General features: G+C 41.8%; 2 protein-coding genes across 3 annotated transcripts; one reads left to right on the top strand and one right to left on the bottom strand.

The window, feature by feature from the left end:
- Positions 1 to 492: 492 nt before the first annotated feature.
- On the top strand, positions 493 to 11,719 carry LOC116215085 (SNARE-interacting protein KEULE-like). Its single transcript, XM_031550659.1, has 21 exons — positions 493 to 756; positions 2,944 to 3,002; positions 3,930 to 4,011; positions 4,701 to 4,779; positions 4,956 to 5,006; positions 5,097 to 5,193; positions 5,305 to 5,337; positions 6,562 to 6,687; positions 6,762 to 6,953; positions 7,048 to 7,131; positions 7,204 to 7,302; positions 7,407 to 7,483; positions 8,442 to 8,538; positions 9,596 to 9,721; positions 9,853 to 9,948; positions 10,050 to 10,169; positions 10,248 to 10,328; positions 10,409 to 10,599; positions 10,941 to 11,031; positions 11,114 to 11,203; positions 11,288 to 11,719. Exons 1-21 carry the CDS (start codon positions 681 to 683, stop codon positions 11,339 to 11,341), a joined length of 2,001 nt encoding a protein of 666 aa, XP_031406519.1. The 5' UTR covers positions 493 to 680; the 3' UTR covers positions 11,342 to 11,719.
- Positions 11,720 to 17,995: 6,276 nt separating this feature from the next.
- On the bottom strand, positions 17,996 to 21,183 carry LOC116201540. Of its 2 annotated transcripts, none has more exons than XM_031532839.1 (7): positions 20,928 to 21,183; positions 20,718 to 20,817; positions 20,199 to 20,319; positions 19,666 to 19,787; positions 19,431 to 19,552; positions 18,533 to 18,731; positions 17,996 to 18,399 (listed from the first exon to the last, which is right to left on the bottom strand). In XM_031532839.1, exons 1-7 carry the CDS (start codon positions 21,082 to 21,084, stop codon positions 18,372 to 18,374), a joined length of 849 nt encoding a protein of 282 aa, XP_031388699.1. In that variant the 5' UTR covers positions 21,085 to 21,183; the 3' UTR covers positions 17,996 to 18,371. The 2 variants fall into 2 exon arrangements, with proteins under 2 accessions (XP_031388699.1, XP_031388773.1); XM_031532913.1 differs by having other exon boundaries at positions 18,533 to 18,692; positions 20,928 to 21,182.
- Between the last annotated feature and the right edge of the window lie 1,463 nt (positions 21,184 to 22,646).

Genomic DNA, 22,646 nt, shown 5'->3' on the forward strand with positions numbered 1-22,646 from the left:
TAATTAGAGTACTCCGTTCCAATTCTGATTTCTCATTATCTGAAATGATCCAAATGGACCCTAACTGGCCACAATCGTAACTGGAAATTCAGTCTTGATTTTGTACTTTTATTTGAATGGAAGCTCTGAAAATTCACGGTTTTGATAGATTCTTTTCCTAAACTTTGAGAAAATATTAAACGAGACTAATTTCAGAGTCCGCCATACTATTTTCTAAAGTCCACAAAACCAATGTCTTTTTCTTAACATTTGATAGGAAGTTATACGCAGCACATTGACTTGTCAATCTCTTCGAATATTTCCCCAACGACCTTTGTACTCTTCAACGGTTCGACCTGTCAACGCGTCATCCTCATTGAACCGTCCACTCCTTTAATTTTTGTCTTCTTTTTTTTTTTTCTTTTCTTTTTTAATTTTTATTGATAACTATATAAACACCATTTCTTTTATTTTCTATCTTCATAATTGAATAAATCAATATTTATTAAATCATTAACCCGTACGATCCTCTCTCTTTCCCCCCTTGCCCTCTTCTACCCCTTTTGGCATTTTCTCTCTCTAACCTTCCTCAACTTCGATCACTCCACGATCCGCCCTCGTCCTCGGCCCATCCCACCCGTCGAATCTCTCGGAGGAGGAAAATCAACTGGGCAGAGGACAGCGAGTTCTTGGTCGGAGCCATGTCGTACTCCGATTCCGACACCTCGTCATCTCAAGGCGGCGACTACAAGAACTTCAGGCAAATCACCCGTGATCGTGAGTCCTCAACGCCTCCTTTCCTCGCTTTCATTTGCAGTTCGTCGATTCAGTTGAGCTCAATGCTTTTGGTTCTCGTTTGTTGTCGGATTGTTTCAGTGAAGATTATGGCAGTCTTCGCGATGTTTTCATTGCTGGAATCGTGCTTTCATTCTGCATTTGATTGGTTCTTAGGGTAACTGTAAGTAGAGAATTAGTGTATGAGCTTTTCCAATGAACCCCTCATCAGAGGTTTAGGTGAAGATTGCTTGCTTGTTTGTTGCAAGTGGAGCTCATGGGTCAATGGCGGAAAGATTATGCCAGTTAAGAGTTATTGTCTTTTGTAGTGGTGAGGCTCCTAACCAATTGAAAAGGTTAAATTCGATAACATGGTTTGTGAGGACGTTTAGGCTTGGTTTGGGAGTGCCGTTGCTGAAAGAAAAGTGCTGAAATGGAACTGCTGAAAAATAGTTGCTGATTCACAAAAGCAGTTTGGTGTTCGGCATGCTGTTTTTCATATCTGCTGAGGTTATAAATAACAGGTGTTTGGGAAACTACTGTTGCGGTTGTTGAAAAAAGTTAAAATGACATGTAAGAACATTAATAAAATAAACTGTCAAGAAATAATCAAGTCACCTGAAACTCAATAGTACGATAATTAATAATCAATGTTGATCTAATTTTTAAGCTAATTCTAGTCCTCAAATGCAGAATTTTGCTGCCTCAGGTACCTCCTGCAAGTTCATTTTTCATAAAAACTATTAATTGGTAAAATTAAAAATTATAATGGTAATGGGAAAAAATTACAAACTAATTTTAGAAATTACCTTCAGTCTTTCTTCCCACCACTCAGGAGATGCAGCAATGGTTCGTGTCAATGAGTCCCAGCCAAGACCTGTTTCTTTTCCTAAAAGTTGTCTCCATAACTTCCACTTCATCTTGTGTTCATCCCACTTATTTTTAGTTGGGTTTTATCGTAATCCTTATTTGCTGCTTTATTAAAGTTGGCAACCAGATTAGCCCACCCATTCTTATTAAAGTGGGAGGTAGGGCGATTACACGTTTCCACCTCTACTATATATGCATCGATGAAAAGTTCTGTGATATGACTATCCCATTGAGCTTTCCCTCTTGATTCTTATGTATCATTCGAAGGGGCAAGAGTTTTTTTTTGCTTGCCATCTAAATAACTGGATGAGTATAATTAGAAAAATAATCTATACATATCCTGCTCATATGAATAATTGAACTAGTATAATTATTTGATTCATTTTGAAGGTTCAATATTGCTTTGATGTGTTCGAAACTCCACTATTGATAATCATCATGTACTAAAACCAACTTCAATAGAAGTCACATACGACAACAATAAAAAAATAGAAAAGGTGAAAAATTGAAGTCGGTTTCTGTGATGGATGAGGGACATGATCATGATATATAGATAAGCACATGGATTAAGAATTTTTATGAAGTACATACAATGATATAACAATTAAAAAAGGGTGGATAGGATGATTAAAAAATATAATAATATTCACTGAGTACTATGGAGAGAGATGTACCTGAGAGAGTTTTTCTTGATGGAGAGGGCTCTACAACTTTTATACGTCTTGAATAATGAATAAACAATGTTAGGGTTTGTAAAAGAAATTAAGGGTGAGAGTGGAATTTGAAAAGTACAAGGGGTTAAAATAGGAAAAGGCTGGGAAAGTGGATCACCGTGATTCCACCGTGAATTGCAAAGGCTATCCTGTTGAAGCATTTCCACCTTTCCTCAATGTGGCAGTTGGAAACGCAATAAAGAAAAGCAGTCTCAAACACTGCTTATCAATAATCGCTTTTGAGGAAATGGCGTTTGGGGGATTTGAAGGCACTCCCAAGCGAACCCTTAAGTTGGTGCGAGGATATGCAAAAGGAGGGCCTAGATATTAGTGAATGAGGGTCAAAAGGAGTTAAAAAGTGACTCGAGAGATTCCTTGGGGACTGTATGGATGATAACAACTGGGATTATGTTATTGGTATACTGAAGAAGGTCTAGCTGTTATTCCTGTCATTATTGTTTCCATGGTACTCATAGTTCTTCAGTTTTCATGTACCACAAAATTGATGCTATTTGTTCGTTTCGGTTACACAGAGAAAATTGGCTTAGGCATCTTTTTTTTTTTCCCTTTCTTTTCTTGTTCTTATTGATTTGTTATTTTCTTTCAGGACTGTTGTATGAAATGCTTAGGTCTGCTAAAACAGGGGACTCAAAATCGACATGGAAGGTATGTCTCTTCTGTATGTGCTGCTTTCTTAATCTGTATGATCTGTCTTTGACAAGTGATGCAGCTTATCTGATACGTGTCACAAAATTTAATGGTTCTCTTCTATCACAAAAATAAGCCTTAGTAAATTGATGACGTTTTTTCTTTGGGTACAACTTTTGCATACATTATCAACAGGTGCTGTGCATATGTACTTCTAAATATTTATTCAGAAAATTGATTATGACAGAATGGACATTGCTTTTGTTCCCCTGATTCTAGCCTTTACTCAAAATATCTACCCCTGTGTGACTTTAGCTAATCTTGTGTAAAATACCATCTGCAGTTTCAGTAATGTATGAAATCATGCATCCTTTTTGTGCCAATGGTCATATTTCTGCATCAGTTATTAGTTAATAGAGAAAATCCATACCTGCTTTAACTGTGTCTATTCTACTGCAACCATACTTTTCTTATCCCTGAGTCTTACTGGAGTTGGAGACAGAATCCTGGTAGTTTCATCCACTCCTTTTATTTCCTTATTATGTGCACTGCATAGGTTTTTTTTTAATATCGGCTTCCACACTCTTATTGGAGATAATATAAAAGCTGCTTAGGTGAGTTAGCTGGCTGTAACGGCTAGCGGAGGACAAATTAAAAAAGAAATGGCAGTTCGTGGATTTCCAGGATTCTGTGTTTGTTATAACTCCATAGAGTGAGAAAGTAAATTCTGTTATATTAGTGATGGATAGAGCATATAAAAGATCATGCTTAATAGGTTCCTGATAATATTGTCATGCTGCTGTTGCATTAGTTGCATTATACTGAAGTAGTCTAGACTATGGAGTCCACGATCTTCTTCTATGTTTTTTCCCCCTATCTTCCTATTAATAGAAACCTTCTTTTTCAAAGATTTTTTTACGTTATCTTATACTTGTTTATCTATAGGTGCTCATCATGGACAAAGTTACAGTCAAGATAATGTCTTACTCATGCAAGATGCCTGATATAACAGATGAAGGGGTATCATGTAAGAATTTTCAACCACTTCTGAAATTTGATTTTGTCTCCCTCTATATACATACTGCTGTTCAAACCAATACCGTCATCCGAGCAAGTTCCACTTGTTATCCTGGATGCAGTGGAGGACTTTGCTAAATGCACCTGAAAGTTCCCCCTCCCTCCATAAGACCCCATTTTCTCTTTACCCCGTGAGAATATATCTTTCTCTTGTTGTTTCTCGCCTTTTCAGTTTTATATGCGGATAAAATAGGTTTTACTTCCCTTTTTGGTATAGCTGGCCATGTAGATCAGACCTAACCCCCCCGCCCCCCTCTCTTGTATATGATACTCCCAAACTTTTTCCATTCAGACAAGTTATTTGGTACATTTTATGTTTCCTTTGCTCTTGTACTGGATTGAACTTTCTTGGTGCAGGTTGATAGCTTTACCTATCATTAAAAAAAAAAAAAAAAGAGAAATGAAAACGAAAAAGAGAGACTTTATATCAATTTAAATGATAAAGTGATGAACAAAGAGAAACAGTTACAGCCATTTATGAACCCATATACCCTCTATTTCAATGAAACGTACATCGGTCTTTTAATTTCTTGTGAAATCAAATAGATATCATATATATGGCTTCAGAGAATTTGCTGTACACTGAGTTTAATTTAAGGTTATAGGGTGATATTTACCATCTATTTCATCTGTTGGCAGTGGTTGAAGATATCTACAGGCGAAGACAGCCATTACCTTCTATGGATGCTATATATTTCATCCAGCCATCAAAAGAAAAGTATTGTTATCTTTCCTTGTTGATTAACATCATTTTATTTTGGTCTCTTAGGTGTCTTGCTGCTGTTATATTTATTATCAAATTGGAAAATGCTATTCTTTTTATTTTTTTCGCTTTATATGAAAATTTAATTTATTTTCCTTCGATCTCATTCTGTACATTTTGTTTTTGTTTAGTGTTATAATGTTCCTGTCAGACATGTCTGGAAGATCCCCCCTGTATAAGAAGTATGTTAACCTACTTCAGGTTCTTTATGTTGTTTTCCTTTAAAGGAGTTAATATATTGCTTAGTTGTGTTCTTGGTTTCTTGGTTGAAGGGCATATGTTTTCTTTAGTTCTCCCATATCAAAAGAACTGGTAGCTCACATCAAGAGGGATGGAACTGTCTTACCGCGGATAGGTGCATTGAGAGAGGTGATAATACACTCAATATACAATGGTGAATATCCCTTTTTGAATCAGTGTGGTTTTAAGAGCTACCCCTAAAAACTGTTTTTTTCTCCCATGTTGGCTGAGAATGTACAGATGAACTTGGAGTACTTTGCAATTGACAGCCAGGTAATTGAATTAGCTCAAACTCGTTGCTTGTTGTTTAACTACTTAAGACAAAATTTTAAGATTCAACAGCTTCATATACATACTTCTTCTCTGCAAATAGCTGAATGTAGTCACAGCCCATTAATTAGAAATGAGGGTGGATGGTACATGTGGTTGTAGTACCTAACAGAAGAAATAAAGTGAATGTGGGATAGTTGATCATCGGTGATGGATAGATTTTTTTTTTCTTTTTTTTAATGAAAACCGATGGATAGATGTTAATGGTTATAAATGAATGTAGTCACAGCCAACTTTTAGAAATGAGGATGGATGTATGTGCTTGTAGTACCTGACAGAAGAAATAAAGTGAGTGTGAGATAGTTGATAATCGGTGATGGATATATATATATTTTATGGATAGATGTTAGTTGGGACTAATTGGGCTTCCGGATACCTGGTTCACACCGAAGATGTTAGTTGCGACCAAATAATGAGAATGGTTATAAATGATGGCCCAAATTGCATCTGTTTTAACTGTGAGGCCTTGTGTGAATAATACCTACTATGATCTAGGCAGCCAACGTAGCTGGCAGTGTATGATGCTGCCATATATGATCATGACAGTGAATGTTTCTGGAACATGGATTTCCATGACAACACTCAAGACGAAAGAATATGGTCGCAATTTCAACTTGATTCTATTCTTAATCTGAAGAAGATTTACTGCACACGTGAATTCAGAATGGATATGGTACTGAAAGTGCTAATTTACCTCCTCTTTTGAGTATGAGCACTACAGATACAATTATCTGTAACGATAATCTTTATATATGGTTAATTGTACAACCTTTTCTGAGAGTTATCCTGTCCAAGTAATTGTGCTTCTCTATGGAATGAGACTTTGGGTTTCAGTTGGGAAAGACTTTTCTCAGCTGTTTGAATTCTCTGTTTGTTACATTGTTAAACATGCTCAACTTGGAACTACAAGAACTTAGAATCCTATAATAAACATCACTTAAAGTTAGATACCTATGACATTGTTTTATATATCCTAAAATCTTCTTGATGATTCTAAGTGTTATTTATAACATTAGTTCTGTATTCCACATATTGTGGTTTTGAAATCTGGAACTTCCATGAAATGACTTTGGCACAATTGGCTATTATGAGTTTTCGGTGAATATGTTTTTTGTTATTGCATCATCTTAGCGTATTATTAATAATATATATGTTACTCATTTACAGGGATTTATCACTGACAACGAGCGGGCTCTAGAAGACATTTTCGGGGATGATGAAAATACTCGCAAAGGTGATGCGTGCTTGAATGTGATGGCTGCCCGCATTGCTACAGTTTTCGCTTCACTAAGGGTATCTATATGTGTTTTCAAAGATTTATTATTAATGCAGCATTGAGTCTTCCCTAAAGCATGTCGAGCTTTCAGGAATTTCCTTTTGTGCGGTATCGAGCTGCAAAGTCTCTTGATGCAACCACAATGACAACATTTCGTGATCTGGTTCCAACGAAGCTGGCTGCTGGAGTCTGGAATTGTCTTATGAAATACAAACAAAGCGTTCCTAATTTTCCTCAGTCAGAAACGTGCGAACTGCTTATTCTTGACAGATCTGTAGATCAGGTATGCTGTTGTTTAACCACGCTTCTTTAGAGTCAGTAACTGATGGATACGATCCTCCCTCCCTGATGTGGTATACTGATGTAACATATCTCAGATTGCTCCTATCATCCATGAATGGACGTATGATGCTATGTGCCATGATTTGTTAAGCATGGAGGGAAATAAATACGTGCATGAGGTGAGTTTTCTCGATTAAATTTTGTAGGTTTTTCTTTGGCAAATTAAATGAAGAAGTTATGCTATTGATCAGGTACCAAGCAAAGCAGGTGGCCGACCTGAGAAAAAGGAAGTTCTTCTGGAGGACCATGATCCTGTCTGGCTTGAGCTTCGTCATGCACATATAGCAGATGTATGTTTTAGGATTGTATTGTGCAAGCTTTATTGAGTTTGTGAGTTTCTTTGGTTATTGATAAACTAAAAATGAAGTTCATGGGTCAATGATTATTTTGTCAGGCCAGTGAACGATTGCATGAGAAGATGACTAACTTTGTATCAAAGAACAAAGCTGCACAAATACAACATGGTTCAAGGTTGGTATCAAATGTTTTGCAAACGCGGTGAAGTAGTGCTCATATTTTATCTGCTTACATATTTTTCATCACTGGCAACTTAAATACTGAGGCAGTTATTGAGAAGTATTAGATACCAAAAAATATTTTGTAGCGAATATGTTGCATGAAAACTTGCATACAACATATTTTATATCGGCCAATCATTTAGCACAAGATCATAGGAGCATGTTGAAAACCCTGTCAATTGAGAGAGATTGCTTCTTGAATGTTGCTCTGCATTTATCTAACTGCAATGTAAGGATCCACTCATCTGCTTTTGCTGTCTTAATGGCTGTTAGATTAGTTTGACTGACATTAATTGTCTCGAATTGGTGGATGATATCAAACCTTATTAGACTCTAGCTGGGGAGATGATACTTCTGTGCCTTCTACCTTTCCCAGCTTTGTATTTCTTTTCATGTCTTGTTTCAATATTTTTTAGGAGCTAAGGCTGTATTAGTGGTGTTTGTCTTCCTAGAACTGGTTGTGCTGCCTGTTGCAACGGTTGATATATATCTATTAGGGGAGCAAAGTTGCAATTCTGATTATTCTGAAAGGCTGCATATCTAAAGCATGGTATATCTACCTCAGCCTGTATTTGTCAGGTTGTTTTGTCACTTTAAAGAGGATGTAAAATGCCTCTCATTGTCCCAATGTTCAGAATCTTGTACACCGAGGTGGAAAAGGGTGAATTTGGTAACTATTCCAAACTTAACAATGTTTTTGAGGAAACATTTACAGCTTCATGGCAGTCAGAGTCTTTCATCTGAATAACTGTTGTGACTTTTTATTGCTTTTAGTGACTCTGAAAGAGATCTGTTTCTGTTGATGTATTGTCAGTCTACTTGTATATTATTGTAAATTTCCGTATTAGATAGAAAGAAAGATTGCAGTGACCGTCAGCATATGTTTCTAACCTAGAAGTTGCTTGGAATAGAGATGGGGGTGAGTTGTCTACGAGGGACTTGCAGAAGATGGTCCAAGCACTTCCCCAGTACAGTGAACAAATTGACAAACTCTCTCTCCATGTCGAGGTTAGTACTTTATGCACTGGAAATATCTCTGTACCAAGCAACCGTGCTTCTTAATGATCATACTATGGAATTGCTTTTACTTCATGTTGAAGATTCTAACCACCTTTCCCAAATACGAAATTGGAAGGTGGTTCTCCGGAAGTGTGTGTCACACATAATATTATGCATCTTGACTTCCTTATACGTGTCTTGTTTTACTGGGTGGTTAATGGATATGATAGGCATGCATCATCATATAGCTGGCAGGAATTGGATCTTATCTCTCGAGCTGTGGATATGCCTACCTTAGGCCACATAGCATGCATTGATTGCCGAGGCTCCCTCAGCTTACTGGCGTTAATCAGTATATCCACTGCTGTTCCATCACATCTAATCCACAAGTTTATTCGGAGGCCTTTTAGCTGATCAAGTCATTCGAGAAAAACTCAAATTAGTGCGATTTGGTTGCATTGTCTTCTCCAATTCCATCTTCTTCATGAATCAACCATGGATAGTCGAATTATCTTTTTTCCTCTAGCTGATAGAATCTAATGCTTACTTCAGGGTAGCTTATCTCCCACTGTTCTTTTATTGCAATCAATCTGCTTTTTGGCCTTCCCCCCTCCCCGCTTTCTGTCCTCCCCCACCTCACCCACACCTTGATATTATCTAATCCTTACTTCACAGTAGCTTGTATCCGATCTTAGCATGTTTTTGATGGATCTTCTCCTCTGTGATTTTCTATCTTCCTGAAACTGATGATATCTGATCCTTGCTTCACAGTAGCTTACTTCCCATCTTTTCATTTTTTATAGTTTATGCAAAGTGACTTTTGGCAACCTTGCCAGTCAGCCTTACCCGTCTTTCTTCTGAAAAGCAAGTTCATACCCCAGTTCAGCAATAGCTAGCCTTAATTGTTAAGCGTGTCCTTTTGAGTAGAATGAGCAGGTAGCATCACATAAATTCTCTGGCCTATTGTTATCCTCATGGGACAATAGGGTGGGTATATATCTATTCCAAAAAGGAGCAGCTAAATTCAGACTAGTTACGAGTGTTCAAATAAATTTTGTGTTTGCAGATTGCTGGGAAAATCAACAGAATAATCAGAGAGACAGGCCTACGTGAACTTGGGCAGCTGGAGCAGGACCTTGTCTTTGGAGATGCTGGAATGAAAGAGGTGATCAAGTACTTGACTACAAACGAGGTAATGACCATGTTTCATATACATCACTATGCAATGAGTTTGGAGGAACAGATCCAGGACAGGTTTTGATGTTTTAGTACTGTGAGTGCCATTGTCATACACAATATGAACGAAAAGACACTTTTCTGCAGGATGCAACTCGTGAAAATAAGTTGCGCTTGTTAATGATTCTTGCAGCCTTATATCCCGAGAAATTCGAGGGTGAGAAGGGCTTAAATTTGATGAAGGTCAGTTCTACATTCAAATTCTACCACTAACATGTTCTTAATCGTAACGGTTGATGAACTTCTTAATGAATGTTCTTAATGGTTGACCTTCCTTGTAATAGCTGGCGAAACTACCAGCAGATGATATGAATGCTGTGAATAATATGAAATTACTTGCTGGAGCAGCAGAAACCAAAAAAAGCTCGACTGGAGCTTTCTCTCTCAAATTTGATATTCACAAAGTAAGCATTTCCTATTAGAGCTCCTTGTCAAGTGGGCACTAGCATTACTCTTACAGTGCTTTTTACTCTTATCTATAGAGGAAGCGTGCTGCAAGAAAAGAACGTACTGGTGAAGAAGAAACAACATGGCAATTGTCTAGGTTCTACCCTATGATAGAGGTACTTTTGCTTCAACATCAAAAGTTTCTGAATTTTATAAATGTGAGATGTATTGATGATATATTTGTCTTTGTCAATAGGAATTAATTGAAAAGCTTTGCAAGGGAGAGCTACCTAAAAATGATTTTTCGTGTATGAATGATCCTAGTGCCACGTTTCACGGTTCACCTCAAGTTACGTCAAACACGCCAGCTGCTGTTGCTCACTCTATGAGACAGAGACGGACACCAACCTGGGCTCGCCCTCGTAACTCTGATGATGGTTATTCGAGGTGAATTTTCTTGAATTGCCTTGATATTGGTTGCCTAAGGCGCTGGATTCAATCTCACTTACCGGAGTGTGATGCATTTCATTTTCTAAATCTTTAAGTCATCATGGAGAAGGGAGTACAGTTACTTTTTGGCTCCATATAAGTTTTCGATTAGGAGCTTTCAGTTTTGGCTGTAGCAAGTCTCCATTTTTGCATAATTCCTTGTTTGTCGGCCTACATTTATATTCAAACATGGAAGAATTTGTGCGTTTCTGTGTTTGTAATACAACCTATGCTATCCAACTCCATCCTTACGCTGAAACTCTTCATCATATCAGTAAGTCTATTTGTTTGCCTTGCAGCGATTCAGTGTTGAGACACACGTCTAGTGATTTTAAGAAGATGGGTCGGCGTGTTTTTGTGTTCATCGTTGGTGGAGCTACTCGGTCTGAGGTAGGACAAGTTGTCCTTAATAGACTTCACAGGACATGCTATTCTGATCATGGATCTTATGAAATGTTGTCCGAATTTTCAGCTTAGGGCCTGTCATAAGCTTACAGCGAAGCTGAACAGGGAAATTGTGCTCGGATCCTCAAGTCTCGACGATCCTCCGCAATTTATCACGGTAATTGTTGCTTTACATGTGACATTTTTCCTTTTCCCAGTGCAAATCTAAAATGGCCCATCTGATGTAACTAAGTCCTTGCAGAAGCTGAAGCTGCTTGCGGCAAATGAACTCTCACTGGATGATCTCCAGATATAACATCCACCGATCAGGAGAGGGGGCAGTCTTTTAAATCAGTTTCTTTTGACATTGTGGCGTAATTTCCTTCATCTCGATTCGTGTTGGCTCGTATATAGGGTTCTGGCACCAGCTTGTGGAGGGAGCTGACCAGCAGATTAAGATTGATGGATGATTTGTATGTATAATACGAACAATTGACTGGGAAGGAAATTCCCAAGAAGGAAAAGGATTCTCTGTATTTAGCACTTCTTGTGTAACTTTATTATTTCGGTTCTCTCTCTCTCTCTCTCTCTCTCTCTAATCGGATTTACTGCGATCGCATTGTCCTCAACTTCCTGTCTGATTTTCTGGATTGATGGATAGTGATCATAGTAAATGTCAGATCTTTACCTCAAATGCTATCCTCTTGATGTATGAGATGCTTATGCATCTGCATCGAACTTCTTGTTCATTAATCTCTTTCCTGTCTGATATGTCTGGTGAATGATGTCAGGATGATAGCCTCTTAGTATACGGGAAGCTTGGCAAAAAAAGGGAAAAAAAAAGAGTATACGGGAGTTCTATTATGGTATGTTTAATTTCAAGAAAAAGAAAAAGAAAAAGAAAAAGAAAAACAAGAGTGGGTAGATTAAATTAGCCAATTTCCGAATAAAAAAGATGGAAATTGAGATGAAAGGGTTTAATGCAAGAGTACAAGACTCGAAATCAAAAGGTTTTGAATTGAATTTTCAATGGTGAGACTTTTTATATTTTTTTTCTAATGTTATATTAAATTCATTGATCTCCTTATAATTTTCCCAAAAAAAAAAAAACGAACACTTAGGACTGGGACACAGCTCAGTCCCGGTTGAGGTGTTACCTGTTAAGGGAAACTAATGTGCTGATAAAAATGTTGACGACTTATTAATGTGCCTTTCAATCGTGAAATATAAAAAAGGGGCTCTAATTTATAAACCGGAATCTGATCCAACCAATCTAATTTATTAGGCTCACACGTTATGCATGTCATACGCAAGTGTCACGGGCTTGCTATTTTATCTAGCGTTCCCTACCCGTGCGGCCCGAGAATCGCTATTCTAGGCAGCCTTTCCCTTCACAGAACTTCTAGAGAGAGAAACTAGAGAGAGAAGCTCTGAAGAATGATACTTATATTGCTTTTTCAGGTGTGTCTATAATTGAGAAGGTGATGCCCTTATATAGGCACTCGGTATTTAATGTACATCCAACTACTTCTACCATCTACCGGTATAAATGCAATTATCCCAATTACCGATATTAATTACAGAAGACTCGAGAGACTTCTAGAAGGTTCGGGGACCGAGGCTCTCTAGAAGACTCCATCGCACGCATTCCCTAGTAAACCTCAGCCACTTCGGGCTCTCTCGATCATCTTCGAGGTTAGGAAGGTCTGTCCGTAACATTCTCCCCCACCTATTCTGGCGACGCCCTCGTCGCATCTTCTGCGTAAAAAGCCTCAATCTGCTTTGTGAACTGCCACAAGTCTTCTGCGGGTTCCCAACTTGCCTCACTCTCGGGTAACCCCTTCCACTTGATAAGGTACTCACGCTTCGGCTTGCACTAATGTTTCCTCACGACCCGATCAGCCAAGACTTGCTCGACATCCTGGTCGTATGCCGCCTTAGCCCCAATTGGTGCACGCGAGGACTCGACCTTGCTCGGATCTTCCTTGTCCTCCTGGAACGGCTTTAGCATACTCACGTGGAATACCGGGTGGAGCTTTAGCTTTTTAGGGTGTTCCACCTTGTACACCACGTTACCTACGCGCTGGAGGACTTGGAATGGGCCCTCGTACCTCCGTGTAAGGCCCTTGTGCACGTCCTTGTGTCGGAGAATGTTGTGCAGCTTCACCAACACAAGTCACCTACACTATACTCGACGTGGCGACGCTTCTTATCGGCCCACTTCTTCATTCGCTTCGTCGCCCTGTTGAGGCAAGACCGTGCCAAGTCCGCCTCTTCTTGCCAACTCTTGGCGAGCTTGTACGCCGTTGGGCTATTCCCTTTGTAGCCCAATGCCACCGTACTCGGGGTTGATGGCTTTTGGCCCGTCACAATCTCGAAGGGACTTTTGCTGGTGGACTCGCTGCTTTGTAGGTTATAGGAGAATTGAGCTGCATCGATTATCGTCGCCCAATCCTTTTGCATTGTGCTCACGGAGTGTCGTAGGTACAACTCCAAGAGTGCATTCACCTTCTCCGTTTGGCCGTCGGTTTGAGGATGGAGACTTGTAGAGAAGTTCAAGCCCGTGCCTAAAAGCTTGAAGAGCTCAGTCCAGAATCGCCCCGTGAATCGAGGATCACGATCACTCACTATCGTGGTCGGCACGCCCCAATACTTGACCACGTGCTTCATGAAGAGTCGGGCTGCCTCTTCCGCTGGGCAGTCCTTATTGGCCGGGATGAACGTTGCATATTTCGAGAATCGATCAACCACGACCATCAACGTTTGACATCCCTCCGACTTCGGAAGATTGACTATGAAATCCATCGAAACACTCTCCCAAGGACGCTCAGGAATGGGGAGAGGCTCGAGGAGTCCTGCGGGCGACTTCTACTCTGTCTTGTCCTGTTGGCACACAAGACAAGTCTTCACGAAAGTTTCCACATCATCCCGCAGTTGGGGCCAATAGTACCGCTCTTCGACGAGTGCCAAAGTGCGATGAATCCCCGGGTGACCAGCCCACTTCGAGTCATGGTACTCTCGTAGAATCTCCCGCCTGAGGTTGTCATAGAGTGGCACGTAGACTCGACGACCCTTGGTGTAAACAAGGTCGTCCTCGCGCCAAAATTGCCGTGACTTCCCTTCGCAAGCGAGCTCCAAGAGAATGCGGGCTTTAGTGTCATGCTGCAGCCCTTCCTTGATCCGACCCAACAATGGACACTCAAGTCGACTGATCGCGGCGAGTTCCACCCGTCGATTCAGTTCATCAGCCACGGCATTGGTCCTCCCTGGCTTATACTCCATCACGAAATCGAACTCGGCCAGGAAATCTTGCTAACGAGCTTGCTTCGGGGATAATTTCTTTTGCGTCTGGAAGTAACTCGTGGCAATATTGTCCGTCCTCACAACGAACTTTGAGCCCAAGAGATAGTGCCTCCAAGTCCGGAGACAATGCACCACCGCCGTCATTTCCTTCTCTTGGACCGTATACTGCCGCTTAACGTCACTAAGCTTCCGGGACTCAAACGCGATGGGGCGGCCATCTTGCATCAGCACCCCGCTAATAGAGAAATCCGAGGCATCCGTCTCCACCTCGAACGGCTTCCCATAACAAGGCAACGCGAGAACGGGCTCATCCGTGACAACCCCCTTCAAGCGATCAAAAGCTGCTTGACATTCCTCTGTCCACTCCCAGGTTCGAGCCTTCTTCAAGAGGTCCGTGAGTGGCACGGTGATGCTTGAGTAACCCTTGATGAACCGTCGATAATAGTTAGCGAGACCAAGGAACGAACGTAACTCTGTCACCTTGGTTGGCGATTCCCACTCCATGATCGAGGCCACCTTCGATGGATCCATTTAGACCCGACCTCCACCAACGATGTGGCCGAGGAAAGGGACTTCCCTCTTAGCGAATGCACACTTCTCCCTCTTCATGTACAAGAAGTTCTCCCGAAGCACCTCGAACACCTGTCTCAAGTGCTCGACGTGGTCCTCGAGTGACCGGCTATACACAACGATATCATCAAGATAAACCACCACAAATCGATCAAGGAACGGGTGGAGTACCTTAATCACGAGGGTGCAAAAAGTGGCTGGTGCATTAGTCAGCCCAAAGGGCATGACGAGGAACTCGTAGGAACCGTATCGCGTTACGCATGTGGTCTTAGGCTCGTCCCCTTTCGCGATCCGCACTTGGTAGTACCCCGACCGTAGATCCAACTTAGAGAACCACTGAGCTTCCCCAAGCTGGTCAAAGAGATCCGCAATCAACGGTATAGGGTACTTGTTCTTGACCGTTAGCTTGTTCAGTGCCCGGTAGTCTATACACATTCGTAGCGATTCGTCGTGCTTCTTTTGGAAGAGCATCGGGGCACCGAACGGAGCCTTCGAAGGTCAGACATAGCCAGCATCAAGCAACTCCTTGAGCTGCCTCCTTAATTCCGCCAACTCTAGCGGTGCCATTCGGTAAGGAGCCATGGCGGGTGGCTTAGCATCGGGCACCAACTCGATCCGGTGATCCACCTCCCTCTTAGGTGGAAGCTTCTTCGGAAGTTCCGTAGGCATCACATCCTTGAAGGAATCGAGGACTTGCGCGACCTCCGCTGGTACGTCGTCTCCCGAGCCCGCATCCTCATCTACCTTCAAGGCCGCAAGGTACGTGACTTCTCTTTTCTGGATCCCTCGCTTCAGTTGCATGGCCGACAAGGTCTTTTGTCCATTTCCCATCGACCGCTTGACCGGCACCACGCATTGGCACTTAACATCCAACACACAGATGCAATGCGCGAATGGGACGAGTAGTGCATCGATCCTGTCGAGGAAATCCATCCCAATAACAAAGTCGTAGTCATCAAGAGGGATTACCTCAATAGTTTCCTTTCCACTCCACTGCCCGATCTGGATATCCACGTCCTTAGCAACACCGCATGTCGGGACTTCTTCGGAATTCACCGTCTTGAACCGCCCCCTGGTCCTTTCAACGCGAAGTCCCAGCTTCTTCGTGCCTTCTTCAAAGATGAAGAGGTTGGATGCTCCTGTGTCAACGAGAGCACTAAATGCCTTCCCGGCAATTTCAACATCCGCAAACATGAGCCCTTTCGATCGATTGGCCTTTCTGGTCGTAATGGAGCTGAGGATACGCAGCTAGCCCAACCGCGTCTCCTCTTCTTTTCCTCATCGGCTTTCACCAACGCCGCGAGCTTGGCTTTGGTAGGGCATTCTCGAGCCATGTGCGGACCATTGAATAAGAAACACTTGAGCATCCGCTCATCCTTCCCCTTTGGCTTGCTCGACCCCGCCTTGTCCTTGAAAGTTGACTTGGTCGTCTTGTCGCCATCGGATCGGTGGGACTTCTCTAAATCTCCCCCACCTTTGGGCTTGCCCTTCACTTTCGAGTCGGAATTGCTTGATGAGCGGAATTCCACCAGTGACTCCGCCGTCGACATAGCCTTGTGCAAATCTTGCACACCGCGGCGTTGCAGCTCTTGCTTAGCCCACGGTTTCAGCCCATCCATGAACTGGAAGAAGGCTTCTTTGTCAGTCAGCGACACCCTTATGCTCCAAGCGTCGAAGCTTGGCACGAGCTTCATCCTCCGCATACTCAGGGTAGAACTGTTGGTGGAATTCAACCTTTAACTCCTCCCAAGTGTTGACCGTGTTGCCACTTCGGTCGTCACACCTCCGATGCCACCATAGCAAAGCGACATTCACAAGGTACATGGAAACCATCCCCACACGGACAGCTTCGTCCTCTACTCCCGTCGCGCGGAAGTAGGTCTCCATACTCCATATGAAGTTGTCCACGTCCTTGGCCACCCTAGTTCCCTTGAACTCCTTGGGCCTCGGGACATCTGGACGCGCGCTAAACTGACCCATGCCACCCGCATTGACACGAGTCCTTCGCACTTGCACGAGCTCGGCCCTGAGCTCATCGATCTCAGCACGCATGGCCGAGACAAGGGCTTCCAACGTCTCGTCCTGCTTGGTCAGCTCGTCCACTGCAGTGTTCAAGGCGCCCTGCATACCCTCTTGAAGCTCCTCCAAGTTCGAGCGGAGCTCCTCCATGCCCTTGGACGCGTCCTCGGTCTTGCTTTGGACATCCGCCATGACAACCTCTATCTTTGTCATGTGGCCCTCAAACGAACTTAGTGGATCCCTCGAGCTTTCCCGCTACTTCTTGGACTTTGCCCTCGTCTCATCAATCATCACCTCCGATTAGTTAGTGGTTGCCATCGCCTTAGACCTTCGCTCTGATACCACTTGTCATGAGCTTGCTATTTTATCTAGCGTTCCCTACCCGTGCAGCCCTAGAATCGCTATTCTAGACAGCCTTTCCCTTCACAAAACTTCTAGAGAGAGAAACTAAAGAGAGAAGCTCTGGAGAAACTTTTTCAAGTGTGTCTACAATTGAGAAGGTGATGCCCTGATATAGGCACTCGGTATTTAATGTACATCCAACTACTTCTACCATCTACCGGTATAAATGCAATTATCCCAACTACCAATATTAATTACTGAAGACTCGGGAGACTTCTAGAAGGTTCGGGGACCGAGGCTCTCTAGAAGACTCCATCGCACGCATTCCCTAATAAACCTCAGCAACTTCAGGCTCTCTCGATCATCTTCGAGGTTAGGAAGGTCTATCCGTAACACAAGACTCTAAGGCATGAAATGGAGCAATCCCTTGCCAGCAGTTGGGAGAACATTTATCTCATCTCATCTTGTGTATGCTTCGACCGCAATTAAATTGAAGTCATTAGTTAAGTACTACAAAAAATGCTAAATTCTCCTAAGCGTTGCACCTTGATTTAGCAAAAAAACTCGTTCGTAATTGGATCGGAAGATATAGCATCACTTCATTCTAAGACACATTTGAGGGATTCGAGTGCTCTCAAAGACTTGCTCTCATCGATCCAATGCTTTGGTGTAGTAATTTAGGCTATAGGCTATAGGCATCAGAGTCTCTAATTACGAGTGATCCACGTCAGTCAAATACAGTTGAAACAAAAATGGAATGCCAATCGATCAAATCCACTTAGCAATCAACAAATTGTACTGCCTGAATTCAAACCCCTCCCTCCCCCCAAAAAAAAAATTCCTTGAAAACCAGGAAAAAAAAATATCAACAATGATATTTACGTTTTTAGTCCGAAAAGCCTAAAAGTGAGCTCCGAATCCTCTTCGAATCCCAGCTATACATCGAGAATAGGATTAATGGCAGTAAGAGACGTTGATGAGACAGCCATCATTCTGGTCGATGAGTTAATATGGAAGCGTACTGTCGGTCCATTATGAAAGGTCTTTTGTCAACGGAAGCTTACCACCCCAAACTCCGATTAGATGTCTTTCTTTCCATGTTCTCGAGTGCTTCAGTTTCGTCCCTTAAGATCGCCTAATCTGTTGTAATACAAATGCCTGAGTGAGCAATAGAAAGCATCTCCTTAACACTAGATTACGCACTTGACAGTGGCACTGTCACTTAAGCCTTCAGGAAAGGAGTTCATCAGCCTCTTTTGAGTTAATTTATTACCTCTGAAACTTGAGTTTCCGATTCATGAGCATGACAGTGAGCAGGACCGGGTACATTGACAGGCAGAGGTGCTCCAAGGAGTGCCCACTGATGAGGAAACTGCTTGAATGGTATATCTTCTTGTCAGCGAGAGCTTCAAACTTGGAGAAAAGGTATACGCCTGGTACCAGATTAACCAATCGAAAGGTTTTCAACATTCCTACATTTGCTCAAGACATGAATAAAGAGAAGCTTCAAATACAGAGAAGCTTGCTTTTGATGGAGAGAGTAATGTATAAGATGCAAAACGTTGGGATGACACTGTGTCATGAATAAAGAAGGAACTTTCTTCTCACAAATGGGTTCTCCATCTCTTACTTTTAATTCCTTACCTTTTCTAATTTTGTAACTACAAAAAGATTTGTAAGAAGCTAATTCTAGGTCAATAAACAGCTGAAGGCCGATTGGCATGGACCCAAATCAGTCTTCACCTTCTATGTAAGCCCAAGAGAGCAGTCGAGGGTTAAATGAGAGGGCAAACATATTACGATGCACCGATTCTCTGATAGCCAAAAAAGTGGCAATAGGAGAGCAATGAATTGTACTTAACTTATTAATAGGTCCGGGATATACAGGGTTTAGGTCCTGGGTGGGTGCTCGCATTGCTCATTTGGACACTTCGCTTAAGATCACATTATTCCTTTATGTGCTTATACATGTCCAACTCTATACCACTTGCTAGTATTACTTCCTCAGACACAAGTCAACAACCAACACAAACAAAAGGCCAAAGTTCTGCACTAAGAATTCGGGAACAACGATGCATGCAATTTAAGTTTACCGAAAGGCAGCATGGGGAAAAAAAACAAAGTGAAACAAAAGGTAAAAAGTAAAAAATGTAATGTTTAAATAACCATACCTGCTGCCCATAGCCAGTACCTCGAGTGAGTGTATTTGGATGGGAACAGGAACGACATAAATGGGATGAGAGCACATGGGATCAGCTGAAACATCATGCGTAATCGCAGATCGTTAAATGTTCTGCAACCAGCTCAAAAAATCTATTCAGTAAATTACTAGGCACCCTCTTTTTTCTTCCCTTAATGGAGTTATCAAGCTCGGTAGAAATTAAAGAAAAGAACCGGAACACCAACCTTTCGTAAGAGGCGCTGAGAAGGGCGACTAGAAGGAGCAGGATAAAACAACATAGTCCTGTCCTCTGCCCCACTCTCTCCACAACAAAGCTAGAAAATAGTGATGCATATGCAATCATCATCTGCAAGGACCAGGTCAATAAAATAATTAAGATCAATCACCAAATGATTTGAGATCTCTGATGTAAATATTTCACCTCTTCCAACAGACATGGCTAATTATTCTTTGCTGATTTTAACCTTCCACCAACTGAATAACCGAGAAAATATCAAAGTTAAAACTTGCTGAAACTGAGAGATCAAAATCAGTGGAAAGGAAACAGTACTCTTTTCTATTTTGCTTGTACTATTTCTCAGCAAACAAAGCGGATTGCGGGAATAAAAACCAAAAACTGTAAAATCCCCCACTTGACCATTCACTTTATCTTTTGAGAAAGTCACCTCTATATTCAGGGCTGTGAATCCAATCGTTTATACTTCTAACCTTTTAGATAGAAGTGTTATAGTATAAAATGAAATGAAAAATTTCTAACCGGTAAAGCATCCCACATCACTCTGCCCTCAATGGGCTTCAGGTGATAATAAGCTGACCCGAATGCTACACCAGCTATTCCAACGAAGAACAGCGCCCACCCCAACAACTCTCCACGCAAACTGCAATCAACCACCCCAAAACCAAAGCTGCATCAACTTCTTCACTGGAAGAATCCTCAAAATACCATAAACAAAGTAGTAAATTACACCGACCAGCCCTGTCTCGCACAGAAATTACAACAACGATCTTCACACTTCCTAGTGATTGCTAGCACTAGAAGTGTAGTTACTGCAGCAAAAACCCAAACTTCGACTTAATCAATGTCACTGCCTAAAAAAGAAGGGGACAAACATCTAAAGATCCCAGTTAAGCTAAGCTAAAAAGGTTCAATCTTTCCATAACTTTTGGAAATGCAGGTGCCCAGTGCTTTCAGTAATCACAAAATGCAAAGGGCGGTCGGCATAATCTAATCACAAAATATGAAATTTGGAAGAGAATACTCATGAAACTTATGTACCTAATGTTGAAGAAGCAGCCCTGGAGGCAGAACACGAAACCGACGACACCCACGGCCAAGAAGGGGAAGTTCGTGATCACATTCAGCGTGTTGGGCACCCCTTTGAAAGAAGAAAATTCGGGCAAAAGTCAAAACGAAAGACGATGACTTTCAGCGCAACTTCATCGTATTCGTCGAGAGAAGGGGCGGACGTGGAGGTTGAGATCGTACCGAGGAAATTGCGCATGTCGGCGTAGATGTGGTTCTTGGGTGAGTAAGGGATCTTGGGGGTCGCCACCATGAGGAGGACCCAGCACAGGGCGGCCCCACCCCATGCACGTCGGCGCCTCCCCCTCGGAAACTGCTGACTGGCAGCCGCCCACACCATCTCACTCTCAGTCCTCACTCAGTCCTTCCCGCTGCACTCTTCTTCGGTCTGTCTTCGTTGAAAATTTTCTCCCTTCTTCTCCTCGTTTCTTTTTCTTGTGTTTTAATCCATGTATTATTTATTTATTCTATCTTTTTTTATAAGTCATTTATTTATAATTGAGAAAACATTCAATTTAGCCAACAATTTAGTCCTCAATGGATTTTGCTAACAGTTTGGTTCTCAGAGAGATCAATTGACCAGCAATTTGGTCAAGGAATGCAGGGTGAAGCAAGGAGCAAGCTCTTAAATTCAATGAGACTAACAACATTGGGTCAGAGGAAGTCGATATCATGCCTCTTAGCGAGCTTCAAAGCATTCTCTAAACAAATGCTCAAGCGCATGCTCTATATCGACTACCTAGGCCCTAGGTTTTTAGTACCATCATGAATTCCCTAGAATTTTCTCGGATTGCATATGAGCAACCTGTTTTCTAATGTGCAGATTCTCATAAAAGGCAAGCACAAAGCATATTTATGTCAGTTCTTGATATTGAAGAAACTACTTGGAGTTCCGAGCCCCTAGCCTAGAATGAAAGTGTTTAGTAGATCATTGAGATAGAATGAGAGTATTCAGAATTATTTTTGCATTCCTTGATGTTGAATACAAAGTAGAGGCGCCATTATATAGGCGCGAGGCATTACAAGACGACAAGCAGATATTTTTCTATGGCCGACAGCATATTAGACTGTACACTAATAATACCACTATGGCCTGTCAATACATGAGCGTGGCCGACAATACATGACCTTACTTTAATAATACAAGACTCGGATAGCCCGGTGAATAGGAGGGAATTTCCATTATTTGCGAAATGTCTCGTGAGATGGTGAGAGGTTGGGGTCCTTTGGGTCGTTGTCAGACGCATACCACCACGGCTTTTCCCAAGGCCACTAATTTGCAGTTGTCGAGTCTTCGTTAGTCAGTTGATTCCACCATTTTTCATCATTTATTTTTGCTGAGGCCAATTTGCAGGGTTTCGTAGATCATCATTGCAAGAACTTGGTCTAGGTTGGTCGTCAGCTGGTGAATTCAAGTCTAGTTGCATGAATGCATTTGGATATGGGGAGTATGGATCTTGGGAATTCAATGGAGGGATCAATTGATCCTTGTTGTAGTCTTCAAGGGCTTGTTGGTTTATAGGCCTGGTCAGCATATAGTCTCTTGGATAGTCCCATGGAACTTTCGATAGTGGGTGGTAGCTAGATGACTCAGGGAACCACTCTATCCTTCTCACAGATGACCCTTTGAAATTTCAGTATTGGTCCAAAAGATCTAAGATGTCTATGGAAAGAGTTTGCCAGACCTCAAAAGAGTACGTCTGCTGGAATACCGCTAGTTCTCCCCGTGCTATGGGAGGTCTTCCTCTAGGACACAAATTACTCCATGGTTGGTTGAAGAGGATGATGGTGTCTTAGTACAACAGAGGATGAGAGGGTACCTTTCGAGCTTCTTCTGCAAAGAGCTACTTCCACTGTTGAATGGATCGAAATCACTCGAAATGAGTGTCCAAGTTTCTATCT

This window comes from Punica granatum, chromosome 1, assembly GCF_007655135.1.
Source record: "Punica granatum isolate Tunisia-2019 chromosome 1, ASM765513v2, whole genome shotgun sequence".
NCBI classification, from domain to species: domain Eukaryota; kingdom Viridiplantae; phylum Streptophyta; class Magnoliopsida; order Myrtales; family Lythraceae; genus Punica; species Punica granatum.